General features: G+C 43.6%; 3 protein-coding genes across 7 annotated transcripts in view; 1 reads left to right on the forward strand and 2 right to left on the reverse strand.

Moving 5' to 3' along the window:
* ZNF207 (zinc finger protein 207) overlaps positions 1-12963 on the forward strand; it is a 34525-nt gene extending 21562 nt beyond the window's left edge. For both annotated transcript variants that reach the window (XR_014855532.1, XR_014855534.1), the window contains exons 15-16: positions 1373-1449; positions 2533-12963. The gene's annotated coding sequence lies outside the window, so the exon portion shown is untranslated. The remainder of the gene's footprint in view (positions 1-1372; positions 1450-2532) is intronic.
* On the reverse strand, positions 1482-8275 carry LOC146429338 (sterile alpha motif domain-containing protein 9-like). Of its 2 annotated transcripts, none has more exons than XM_085077253.1 (3): positions 8142-8275; positions 7644-7687; positions 1482-7089 (listed from the first exon to the last, which is right to left on the reverse strand). In XM_085077253.1, the coding sequence occupies exons 2-3, from the start codon at positions 7645-7647 to the stop codon at positions 2432-2434; spliced, it is 4662 nt and encodes a 1553-aa protein (XP_084933379.1). In that variant the 5' UTR covers positions 7648-7687; positions 8142-8275; the 3' UTR covers positions 1482-2431. The 2 variants fall into 2 exon arrangements, with proteins under 2 accessions (XP_084933379.1, XP_084933380.1); XM_085077254.1 differs by lacking the exon at positions 8142-8275 and adding an exon at positions 7787-7882.
* The window catches only part of ERN1 (endoplasmic reticulum to nucleus signaling 1), a 33023-nt gene continuing 30291 nt past the window's right edge, over positions 10434-13165 (reverse strand). For all 3 annotated transcript variants that reach the window (XM_085077262.1, XM_085077261.1, XM_085077263.1), the window contains 3 exons: positions 12722-12845; positions 12413-12480; positions 10434-12207 (listed from right to left, as the gene is read on the reverse strand). In XM_085077262.1, coding sequence (XP_084933388.1) covers positions 12001-12207; positions 12413-12480; positions 12722-12845 — 399 coding nt within the window. In that variant the 3' untranslated portion in view covers positions 10434-12000. The remainder of the gene's footprint in view (positions 12208-12412; positions 12481-12721; positions 12846-13165) is intronic.

Consider the following 13165-nt stretch of genomic DNA (forward strand, 5'->3'; position numbering starts at 1 on the left):
ATGTGAGCTCAGACTTAGTGGAGATAAACAAGTGAATCCTAGCTACTTAACCTGTGACTTCCTTTTGCTCTTGATCTTCTGTCCTGCTGCTGAGCAGGCTGTGCAAAGCTATTGAAGTTGGAAGAGTTGGAATATGTAGGAAAAGTTTGTAACAGTGTTTTCATAAAAGCTGGGGGCTTGAGCATGCTGGGAGGTGCTCTGTTCTTAAATGCTTTTTGAGCAAAATGCTGGAGGGGTGAGATATCTAGGAAGATGGGTATCCTTGCACCTCCTGTGTATGGGATGACGGTGGATTACTGTGCTAGGCTGGTTGGTCTTGGCTACCACTGTTCACTCAGGTTAATTTATGAAAGGTGGTAAAGGGAAGATAAATGGATATTTTAATGCTATGACATGGACCAGTTGGTGGCATTTTGAATTGGGTATGTGTGACCAGAAGGTGCAATAGAGGACTCTTCAGGGAACATTACTACTGTGCAGAAGCTCTTTATGGGCATTTGTCCTCTTGCCCTTTTAGCTCCAGGGAAATCTGAGGGGCATTTGGGAACAGCTTTGTACCAAGAGCTAGTTAGAGAAAGGGTTGTTGTGTGTTTAACCAGCCTGGCTGGTTAAAGCCCTCCCAATGTCAGCATGACTTGTAGGAAGTAGGAGGGGTGGGTCTGTACTTGCTGCCCCATGAGCCTCAGCAGGTTGTTTTTGCTGTGTGGGACCCCAAGAGTTAATCTTTTACACTTGAATACTTGGGGTTTTCTTCTGTGGGGCTGGTGGAGATGAAGTAAAATGTTTGAATCTAAACTTTTATTTTATTAGACATAGAGATGGGTGTATTTGAGAAGCAAGACCCCTATTTATGCCTCAAAGATGAGACTCAAGTGTATGCAGTAGTGTGGGCTACAGGGCAAAGCATTGCTGTCAGCAGAATCAAGTTGGGTGTGTGCAGGCAGAAAAGTTACAAGACTGACCCTCCTGGTCAGTCTGGCTGTAATTTTTCATCATGTCCTTTTGAAAAACAAAGTGCTTCAGCCACAGCATTGGGGCAGGTTGTGTATCTGTTGAGTGGTCAGTGCTTTGCTTTTTATTCCTGTGCTTTTCAGTAAGTTTGCATATCCTGTTTCTGCTCAGGGTTGAAGCCATCCTGACGCCCCAGGCTAGATTTGGGAAAGCTGCCTTTGCCCTGTTACCTTTTCAAATATACTCTTGTCCCCTGCATCGGGGGCTGGGGAGCAGAGGGGGATTTCTCTGGTCCTTCAGCTCTCTTGCTTCTGGCAATTGTTTCTGCTGAGGCCAGAATGGGAAGGCATGGACTAGAAGACAGTGTTTGGTTTCAACTTGTTTCTTCTGAATTCACCATGGCTTGCAATTCCTTTTACAGTTTTTGGCTGTTCCCAGCTCTTGGCTGAAGTTGGAAAAGCAAATCATACTTAGCTACTGTTGGAAGTCCATCCTCAGGTAGGGTAATAAAGCTCATGCAGAAGTGGTAATTCTTCATAAAAGATATTTATTAGATTAAAAACAAGTTATGTGACAGGGTTTTTCCGCAATTTTAGTCACAATATCTTACATCAAACTATGCAAAACAACAACAGGCAGCTTTATTATTAGAAGCTGAATGTGACCTCATGGTCTCAAACAGCACTGGAAACAAGCACCTCTGCATTTTTCAAATCATGGATGTATGCTACAGACAAATTTGAGTTCTGTACTCTCGCATTCCTTGGATGATAATGCAAAATCATTTCACAAAATGCAATAATTTTTTGGACTATGAACACGTAACAGTGCTTACAAATAATCTTTTGTGTCATCCATGTCTAACTGCTCACGTCTCTGCACCCCACCTCAGATACAGATATGTCTAGTAATATTTACACAGGCAAGCAATGTAGGAGTTAGGCAGAATTTGAGACCTGTTTTTTATCAATCCTTTTATCAATCAGTGATTGCAAAGTTGGCTTTAAAATTGCTTTTACACTGACACTGGCTTTACAGTTGGGTGTTGTATTTCATACACAGTACATGTCAGAGCAAAGTACATTACAGCCAGAGCAGTGTGCGTGGTGTAAATTCACTTTTCTGTTGCTGATTCAGGAAGAAAAATGTAGTTACTCTGGACAAATTCTTTACTGATCAAGACTACCCAGAAATTAACTTAAAATCCTAATCTATGAGCTGAGAAGAATGATTGCTGGCTTTGGTTTGAAATCTTGCTTTCTGTGACTCCAAAACTATAAAGGCTTGGCCCACAAAGTACACTTTACTAGTAGTTTCAATTTTTTTTTGTTATTTAGTCACTATTACAGTAGTTAATTCTGATTTTCTTGTTGTCTGGTGTTTACCAGGGCAGTCCACTTCAAGTTTTAAATGTGACAGTGGACACTTCCAGTGTCCACCTTCTAAGAGCACAGTGCATACTGTTAATGCACTATATACTTCATGCTCTTCTGATGGCTGGATCATTTTCAACCTCAATATTGAAAGCAACAAGACCATTAAATGAAAAGCCTAAATAAAATGTCACATTTTCATTTCCAGCAGGCACTGATTCATGATGGAGTGGCAAGATACGGAGCTCCTTCACATGACCACGTATAAATAAATTTCTGTCCTTGGTCCAGCCAGAAACTCTTCTGAGATTGTCACGAATTATGGAAATATTCCATACAGTTCCATGTAGCCACTTCATTCTCCTCTCATCTAAGGACCCCACAATCAATTTATCAATTTTAGTTTTGTGCACAATCTTACTTAAACCATAACCCTTTCCCAGAAAAAAGTGTGTGTAGATTCTTTTCTTTCTGGTAGGAACATCTTTCATCTTGATGTCATATAAACGTTTCAGGGTTTGAAGGGCTGAAGTTAAAATTTCATCTTTATCTGGATTAGGCTCTTTGTCTAATGCCTCATCTGGCCAGTACAGCAAGGTGAGCAGGAAAGAGGCGCTTGCTGGAAATGGTCTTTTTCCTTTGAAGAATCTTAGACTGAGCTCACGAAGTGTTGACAGTGGAAGGAGTTTGGCTGATCCTGGTGCTAAGCAGGCTAATGTGATGTGGCACAAAATATAATTGATCAGATCATTGTCCTCCAGCCTGTTCCTCAGTGGGTTTTCTGGGTAGAAACTAAGGATCCTTTCTAGCTTTTCAGCTGACCTGTTTTCTTTCTTATCTGTTAAGAATGACAGGATGTTGGTGACATTTCCTCCACCACTCTTATAAATATTCATGCGTCTCATAAGTTGAGTTTCAGGACCATTGTTGCTGTCATCAATAACTGATGCTGAGATGAAGAATTTAGCATATACTTCTGACTGTCTTTTCAGCCATTTTCTGGGATTATAAATTTGTTCTTCGTTATCATTTTCATCGTCCTTCTCTGGGGTTTTATCTGTTTGGAAATAACTTAGCTCTTCTGAGATCCATTCCAGGGCATTGTATAAGTTCTGGCGCAAGCCTCTCAAGCGGGAGTGAAGTGTTCCCCACGTTCTTTTTATGTCTTCAGGAACATAATCTGTGGTGAGGTATTTCACAAGCTCAGTATATTCCCCCTCTGGACTTCTGTGGAATACAGGGAGTGTGGACAAAAATCGAAGAAGGCGACAACCTACTTCTACTTCTCCAAAATAGCCAGCATTGTTCATAGTTTCACGTTCGTTCTTTGCAGCCTGTTGTGCATCCCTGAAGCATTTCATAGCTTTAAGAGCAATTTCTATCTTCTCAATGATCCTTTCAGGGGTGTCCTCCTCTGTCATTTTATCTACAGTGAAACCAAACCATTTCCTGTAGACTTGACCTTCTGTATCCAAAATATAAGAATCAGTTGGCAAATGAGATTTTGCGACAGTTGCCCAGTATTTTGCATCTTCGAATTTTTCATGGCTATAATTTAGTCTGGCAAGCTGCTGGGCAAAAAAAGGATCTTTTCCAAGGAGTTCATATGCAGCTTTTAAAACAGCAATAGCTTTTTCACAATCTTCAGCCTCACAGACATGTTCAATGAATGGGGAGAAGAGAGTATCAGTATTGTCACCCCTGCTTCTTTTATCACGTCGAATAAACAGATGTCTGATAAACTTAATGAATTCTTCTCGTCCAAATCTGTTTTCAAAGAGTGTCTTTTCCTGAAGAAGAGTTGTTGCAAGTTGACTTAGTGATTGATTCCCTGATAGTTGATGCAGAATTTCTTTTGCAACCAGGCAGTGTATTATCCGAACAGATGAAATATAAGTGGTACTTTCCCTCAGCTCAATAAAAATAAGTTTTGCTTGTTCACTCAAGTGGTGTTTGAAATCGTATGCTCTTGCTTTACTCTCTGTATATGCCCCCAGCCCCAGAAAAGCCTCGCAGTGTGACAGTGAAAGGTACGAATTGGGTACGTAACAGTTGAGCAAAGCCACGTAGCGCATCAAGCAGGTGTCTCGAGAGGAAAGGTCAATGCCTTGCAGTATGTGCTCTACCATGTCTGACACATACGTTTTACTGAACTCCTCACACATCAGCACAAATGTAAGTATGAATTCTGGGTCGACATCTTTCTGCTTCAGTTTTTCAAGTTTAACATTGAACAGGTTTTTCTCTGACACTGTCAACTTGTGAGTGACAGCAACTGTGTCCAGTGGCGAAGCCTTGCAAAGCCTTTCAGGGTCATTGCATCGTCTACAGCACAGGAGGATGAAGTAAGGTCTGGGGGTATTCATTTTCCTGGTTGCAACAGCCTCCATTAACTCAATCCATAGTTCTTCAAAGTACTCATCATCGTAATCTTCAATCAGGAGCAGCACAGGAAAACAGTGAGTGATTTCCTTTTCTTCATAATCTCTAAGTACGAGCACATGGTTACAAACAATTGAAGGTGGATATGAGGTCTTGATAACAGCACATCTAAAACGCTTTCTACTTTTCCATAGAACTTGCCGTGCTATCGTGCTTCCACCACTTCCAGGATGGTGAAATATCTTTAGTTTAGCCACAGAGTAATTTTGTCCACTTCCTCTTAAAATGCCGTCCAAGAGTTTGCTTGCTTCCGTACATGCTTCGCGTTCAATGATATCCCCACAGCGTTTTTTATCAGCAAGCCACAAATTTTCCCACCTGATTTTTCCCCCACGGTAAAAATTTTGCTCTATTTCTTGTATTTGTTTTTCAGTATAAAGATTTAATTTGATATCATCGCACTGGTCAGCACAAAGGATTTCTAGTGAATATAGTTTCTCTTCTTCCCGCAAGGGAAGTGTACACACCCCTCCAGTGGAAGCTGGCAGGTGTCTGGGTTGGGCTGTAGAAGGCAGCATTGATTGAATGGTGGCATCTACATGACTGAGCTTCATACCCACAACACTGCATTGTTCTAGTGTCTCAATGCTGCAGGATTCCTGAGCTAGATTAGCCCACTTTTTGTAATTTTCTCTGGACTCTGCAATGCAGATGATGTACTCCATGCCATTCATCTCTGTATAGAATTCCTGAAAAGTGTCTACAAGTGGTTTCTGCACTGGTGATAGCAATAGAAAAAGCACGATGAAAGAGCGCTCTGGCAGAATTTCCTCACAGATATAAGTAATTACTTTCTTTAGGTATTTTTTTTTTGTTCTGATCCATGTATTTTCATCACAGGGTTTTTCATCCCCAAGGAAGTCGCTGCGCCCATTGCAGAATATCCAGCTGGTCTGATCAAACAGTTTCTGAGAGGGAGAGTTACCAGTCTTCATTTCTTTGGAAAAATCCTGTAAAAAATAAGAACTTGCTTCATGGTGCTCTTTGTACTTCTGGTACAGCCCTGAAACGTTAGAATTTTCATCAAAGTCAAAGACACAGAAGATGTTCAAGTGCATTAAAAAGTTGATATAATCCAGATCATCCTGTTCACACCTGTTTGTGACAAGGATGTACCGTAGGGAATCATCCATGTAGCTTTTGCCATCATTTAAGAGAATTGATAACTTTCTTCCTAGATCTTGAGGTATTTCTGTAGGTACTTGTGTGCTGGAGAGCTCAGCTTTTTCTCTTTGAGCATCCCTGTCTTGCACAGCCTGAATGAAAGCAGTTAGTTTGTTGCGCTGCACAGGTTCAGACTTTGCTCCTAATCTCTGGTAGAGAGCTGGTTCTTTGTTCAGGATCACCTTCTGGCTGCTTTCATTGTATTTCGGTAAATAAACTTCAAAAATGTTCTTCTTTACTAAGCTGAATAGTGGTTCAATGTCAACCTCCACTACAAATCTTTGTTCCTGGACGTCTTTTGAAATCACTTCAACAAACACAGGTGGGTGAATACATTTCCTTGCAATTTCTTGTAAATTATTGCAAAAGCATTTTTCTATATAATCCAGTGCATCAACAAAGTCTTCTCGGTTTTTGATCTTTATGCCAGTGATCTGTCCATGTTTCCAGCCCTTGTCCTCAACACTGTCCATGACACCAAAATGGATGGTGCCATTTGTTCGAATGTTCATGCAGGCTGAAGCAAATCGTATCACTTCAGAGGCAAATTTTGATTGCAGTTGATCTTTGTTCAGTTCTGCAGCAATGGCAAAAGATTTGTATTCATGGCAGGGAATGATTAAATCACTGACTCCTGATTCTGGAGTGAGAACTGAGTCTTTCACGTATTTGAAATCAGCATCCTGACTTCTAAATGGCCGACAGTTTCTGATATCTAAAACTTCATCAGCACTTTGAAGCTGGGATTTCTTGCTTCTTCTTTGCCTCTTGCCAGAAGTAGGAGCTGTGTTCTCGCTGCTGGTTGTACCCACAGCACCACAGCTGCCTGCAGTGGCTGTGCCCCCAGTGGGGGCATTGCTGGCTCTGGCTGGGCCTGTTTGTGCATCCGTTCTGTCAGGTGTTTCATTGCTGGAGTGTTCGGTTTGCTGTGCTTTGTTCTGGAGCCGCAGAAGTTCATTTCTCTTGGGGATTAAGATCTGGATTTGGCCTTTCTTCATTCCTATGTCTTTGAAGAAAGACTCATCCAGTTCCATTAGTGCTGGACCTGTCACTTCTTCTGCATACAGTTTTTCTACATACTCCTTCTTGATTCCAGTAGACTCCAGCCAACATTTGACATGGTTCTCATCCCATTCATTCACAGGTAATGTTTTGTAATCTAGAAGTTAAAATTACATATTGGTAATATAAACTAATGTTTTCTTGGCCACAGTGAATGATTTAGATGATTTTCTTTCTACCACTCAAGCAGGTCTTACCTTCTCAAATGTGTCAGTTCTGGTGACAAAGTATCCTTAACTTTCTGAAATGTGTCAGTTCTGGTGACAAAGTATCCTTAACCTTAATCAGAAGCACTTCTAAACAATGGTGCAAGACTAATAAATCAGCAAAGCAGGGAACTAGGAAGGAGATTTGAAAATGATCCTCAGAGGGAGTAATAGAAATAACCCAAAATGTTTTTTGCAGGGAGTGATGGGATAAGGTTTATGGGAATTGACAAGGCTAGATTCTGTAAACTGGAGAGGCTTGGGGAAATCATTTATCCACTTGAGTCTGATTCTTTTCTGCTAAATGAGGTTAGCATCAATGCAAACCCTAAGATGATGATAGGAGTACTGATCAGTTCTGCACTAGAGATGAAGCCTTAAACTGCAGATACTAAAAAGCAAATTGCTAAATATAAAGTACAAATTTTATGAAAGCAATACATACCCATTGTCTTTGGTGAGGGAAATCCTGCTGTTAATGAAAAAATCCTGTGGGGAGAAAAATTCGCTATGTTCAGATTTACATTTACTGTTCCTTTGTTAGTTCAAGCTGACTTTGGTGTTCTGTTTTCGCAACTTGCTCTTTACCTTTTTGGTCCAAGGTAATTTCTGTAGCTCTAAAAGCCTGGCATTTCCAGTTATGCTGCTTCTACGTGTCAGTGTGAAGGCAGCTGCTCTTGCCTCTGACACACCGGTGGATGTGAAAGAAATTGGGGGTTACTGGAGAAGCTTGTGCTGACAGCTGAGCCCAACAGTTACTTTGGTTATAAATTGGAGAAAAGGAGGCCCACCACCACTGTATGCCCCAGGTTCCATCTCTTGCTTTTTCCTGTTTTTTTCCTCACTCTCCCGGCCTTTTGTTCCTTCACACTCCCTTTTTTCTGGCCCTTGTTTGGTGTATACACTCTGCCCTGCTCCTTCCCACATCTGTTCTGGTGCTTACCAAAATTTCCAAGAAGCAGTTCAACTCACTGCCCAACCCAGGGGAAGGTTTTCTCTTTCGTGGGGTGTCCTCGTCTGAGTTGTGATATCCTTCCCATACCCAGCCTCCGCTCCAGGAGTTCAGAGGTGGCAGCAGGGACAGCCAGTTCTGTGCTGCAGGAAGAATGGGTAAAATACACCTGCTCAGTATGACGGCAGAGATTTAGGAGACACTGACAGCAGTAATCATCCACAAGCCATGGCCTGGTCACCAGGCGTCACAGTAGAAGCTGGACGGTGGTGCTGATGTTTCTTTTACTGTGGTGTGGAGGCTCAGCTCTCTGGTTCAGCAGGTGCAATAGCTCAGACAGCTCTTGGTGCTGAACAGTGCTCTCAGCAAGTGTAAAAGGAGCAGCTGCCAGTGCAGCCAACATCAAGGCCATTATGGGGTGCTGTGCAAGCTCCCCACACTGTCTAGGTGTGTAAAGGTTGTGACTGGACAAAGGAGATCAGTGCTCACTGCCTGGGACCACAGCTTGGCAGGCGGTGAGCTCAACAGAAGGTGGTGGCTTCTGGGAGAATAGGTGATGCTGGGGAAAAAACCAAGTGCATATTAACCCTTTCTGCACCTGGTCAGCCCTGTAGAAGGCTTGGGTGGCTGAGGCACCAGCGTGGCTGGAGAGTTGGTGTGAGCAGGTGGCTGTAAGGAGGAGCCTCTTACGGGACTGCCCTGATGTGCTGTAGGTGTAAGGGATCCCTCAGAGTAAGTGTAAACAGGCTGGTTGTGAAAGGGGGGAGACTGATTTCCGTTGGTGCAGCCTTCCCCGAGAAAGGGGGCTAAAAATGTCCCTAAAATAGTGGTCTTTTAGTGCCTTTGGCCAACTCCCGGGGCTGGGGGTGTACAGTGGGTCCGCTTGTGGTGAATCCCGTCCCGCGCTTGTCTCTCGGCCCCAGCCTTCTGTGACAGCTGACGTCAGGAAGCGTTTCAGAGCAAACAGCCTTGGCGGGGAATCGAAACTGGAATGGAAGCTGAGCGGAGGCGGGGCAGGGCTGGGGAAGCGCGGCTGGAGGGAGCCCGCGGGTCCCCGATCGCTCCTGGTTCTAGAAGTCGAAAGTAGCAGCGGGTTTAGGCTCCGGTGGGCTCTGGGTGCTCTTGGTTGCATGGATGGGCAGAGAGGGGGTGCAGCTGCTGGGGGAGGGGGGACGCAGAGCTGTGCGGGCCCGATCCCACCTGTCTGAACTGCTCAGACAGTCCCGTTCAGTGGGGTGGCCGGGGGACAAAGCTGAGCGGGTGGCAGTGGAGTGGCAGCTTCACTTTTCGTTAAACCCGCTACCAGCCAAGTAACCAGCCAGGCTGAGAATGACCCCCCATGGCCCGCAACGCACGGAGGGCTTACCTTGCAGAGTCCACGAATGACCGGGTGTCTCCAGTGCTGTCCTGCCTGCAGGGAAAGGGCTTCCACAGGAGGGAAGGTGCTCCAACGCCTGTGGTGCCAGGCTCTGCACGGGCAGCAGTCTGAGCACTGTGGGTGTTCTGCAACCACTGCGAGTTGCTTGAAAATTATTCCGGAAATAAGAAAGAGGAAACTGCCTTACAGAAATATTCCTGATGAGCCATCAAGTCTCCACCCACCTCGCAGCAGTGCTGCTGCTGGGTGGTGCTGCCTTTACAATCCAGCAGCCTCAGCACCACCAAAACTAGCTAAGTGTCAGGAGGGAGTGTGGGATATGTATATCTCTATTATCTGTCTGTATGTATATTTTCGTTTTTCTTGTACTTTAAACTTTCAGATCCACCCCACTTACTGCCTTCTATATCAGCTACCTACTCCCTCCAGGCCACCTCACCAAGTAGTGGAGAGGTTGGAAGGGTCATAGAGCAGGAGAGGTTCCTCAGCCCCCTGTGCCACTGGAGCCCAGGAAGGCTGTGCTGCACACAGAAGCGTCTTCGTGGCTTTCTGTTTCCTGTAAAGCATGTGATCAGTTATCAGCTTAGTTTCACCAAAACCATTTATTTATGGGTGTTTCTTTATTGCATAGCAGCACAAATTCCAGCCATTTTATCGCACCTGTGCATCTGCTTCAGTGCCTGGGGACTGTCAGTATAAGAAATGAGGCTCCTGGGCATTCAAGGAGGCTCAGTGCTCCCTCCCTACCCAAACAACTCACTGTGAGCAGGCTCAAAAACCAGGCACAGGGAGGCAGGACAGGACTGCTGCAGGCCTTGGCTTCTTCTCTGCTCAGTTCTGCCAGCTCTGCCAGCACCAGGCCTGCTGGGTTCCCTGGCCATACATTGTCAAGAAAAGCTGTGGGGTTTTAGTCTGAGTACAAGTCTTTATTTAGTAGATTTATAAAAGACCTTCACATGAGAAGTACAAAAATATGAAATAGGCTTTGACTCTTGTTAGGTAAAACTACCGTTATTTTTTCAAGCTTTAGAAACATGTAACCTTCACACTTTGGCATCTTAGGTAAATTACTCTCACACACTGTAAAAGTAGGAAAAAAACATCCTGTAAAGTAGCTCCAGAAAAGTAGCTGTACGTACCCCATCATCCATAGTACTGGCAATAATTTATTTAAGACACAGTGGCAGAGTCATACAAATTCCCACTTTGTCATTTCTCCTTTAATTAATTCCATTGAAAGATGCAGTATCACTTTCTTCTTCCAGTTATCAGATGATTAAATATAAACACAAAACCAATGATTAAGACTGATTTGGCATGCTTCATACTTGTACCACTTGGATTTGATACCAGTTTGTGTAAAAATTAAATAAATATAAATACATTAAATAAATATATTTTAAAAGAATACCCCAGTTACATTAGAATTCAGCATTTCTTCATCCTAGCACACAGGATGCTTTGTGACAGCATCAGGGCCAATGTAAAGAAATACTGCATCTTTAACCACACAGGGTCCCGTGGATGGAATTACCAGTCCACACACACAGAAAAATGGGCTCTACAGCTCTGTGGCACCCCTTAAACACTGTCCTGATTTCACTGCTCTGAACAGCTCCTGGTTCCTGTTTAGCTGTTTTTCTCAGGACTTGTCTCAACCCTGGCTCTGTGGCTGGTGGCTTTTTCTTACCCCTTGAGGGACACTTGCATTCGATGAGTCATGGGTAGCTCCCAGCTGCCATCAGTGTTTGCTGCAGGTACTTGGCAGATCTGTTCTCATACTGTGAGTTAAGTCAAGGACTGTTCAAGCTCTTCTATCAATACTGGTTGATAATAAAGAACAATGCTTATTTTCAGAGTAGGTAAATATTGAATTGATTTTTCAATTCAGTATAATTTAAAATGTCATTGTTTCTGCTTAAGTATGAGGGACTAATTTTCCAGGGTAGTACTGATTAAACAGAAGTGGTACTTTCATACCATTTTCTGGATAATTATGAATGATTACCTTTACAATCACTGTGGTGTGCTTAATGCCTGAAGTGGCAGTAGTGCAATGGCAGGTTCAGATGATCTGCTATTACCAAAGGGCTCCTTTTGCACATCCGTGTCCCGAGTAATTATATGATTCAATCACTGAATTTGAATTTTTTTTTTGTACTAAAACACGTCTGTTACAAAATCACATACAGTACAGGGATATTGGGTGATGGTTATATCCAGCTCTTGCTCTTCATTTCCACAGTCTTGAAAACTGCTTTGGAGTCAGTAACTCCATCCCCAGGGTTCATCACTTTACCACTTGTGCCCTGGGCTCCACCATCTCCTAATCCAGCGCAGGCAGAAGTACAAGGCACTTTTTGGAAGCTTGGTTTCTTCAAAGAGAGAATTCAGCTCTTTGATCCCACTTTTCCCTGCTAAGCCTGTGCTTGTAATGTTGGTCCCAGAGAAGAAAGCTCCATCCCTCTCCTCTCAAACAGTGTCTCCTACCAGGCTCAGCTCTGCAGAGTCCTCAGTATAGTAATGCTGAAAGAGTCTTTCTTTGCAGCAGATATGCATGGCATGGTAGGTGTGCAGGAGCAGGCGAGGGAAACGAGCTGTAAAGTAACACACAAAATCATCTGGGATGGAGCCCAGGGTCTCCTGCACTTCGGGAGGAAGTTCCCTGTAATGGTGCTTCTGTGGAGGAAACAGAAGGAAAAGCTCAGTCAGAGGGTTTGTTCAGGACCCTCTTGTAAATAGAGCTGCTGGTGTTCCTGGACACAGTAACCTCCTACTATAGTCTGTTGTAAAAGAGCGCAATACCTCTACTAGGGTGTGACACAGGCTGGCAACAGCAGCCGGAGGCAGGAGCCCAGAGTGCACAAGGAAAAGAGTCCTTTACCTTATTTCTCATTGCCCTCAGAAGGTCCCGGACGGAGCCGCCTCTATAGGATCTGAATTTGCGAAGATCTGCAACAGAAACAAGTGTTTTTAATGTTGTGATGCAGTTTTAGGTGCTGGGGTATGTGTCCACAGATCCCTGTAGGTGTGTTTCACTATATAAACAAACACGTACTGGAATTTGAAGAAACACTTAACTGGCAAGTAACAAGGATGTACCAAAACTGAAGACAGTGTTACCCTTTCTTTCCTGTCCGAGCAAACTGGGAACAGCTGGTAATTCCCACTGTAATAAAATGCTGTTCATTACCTGTCTGAAGAGGTACAGTGATGTGCTCCCTCCAGTCCATTTTCACCACTTCTCTTCCACCTCTTTCTAATTGCTTGACTATTGGACCATCTAAAGATTCTTTCTCTATCCGATCACTAACATCCTGGAAGAGACACTCAGATTATTTCTGGTTTTATTTCCAAGTTTTTCCCAATATTTTCAAATTGTTGCTTCTGGCCAGTTATAGCCTGTTCTGGTAATAAAGTTGGAATTCCACTTCACTCCATGACAGTGTTTGGGAATAGGTTACAGAAGTTTTTGAGATTATTTGTTTCACCCTCTGCCAAAGTCTTTTTAGCTTTTTAGAGGAGAAGCTAAGGCTGAAAAGGATCTCAAATCCTCAGCCAGCTCCCACCCCACATGAATACTTAGTGCATGTTCACTCCTGTTCCTGAAAACCCTCCTGTCCATGTTGTCTCTGCT

Source organism: Lichenostomus cassidix, chromosome 18 (assembly GCF_008360975.1).
Source record: "Lichenostomus cassidix isolate B80296 chromosome 18, HeHo_3.0, whole genome shotgun sequence".
Taxonomy (NCBI): domain Eukaryota; kingdom Metazoa; phylum Chordata; class Aves; order Passeriformes; family Meliphagidae; genus Lichenostomus; species Lichenostomus cassidix.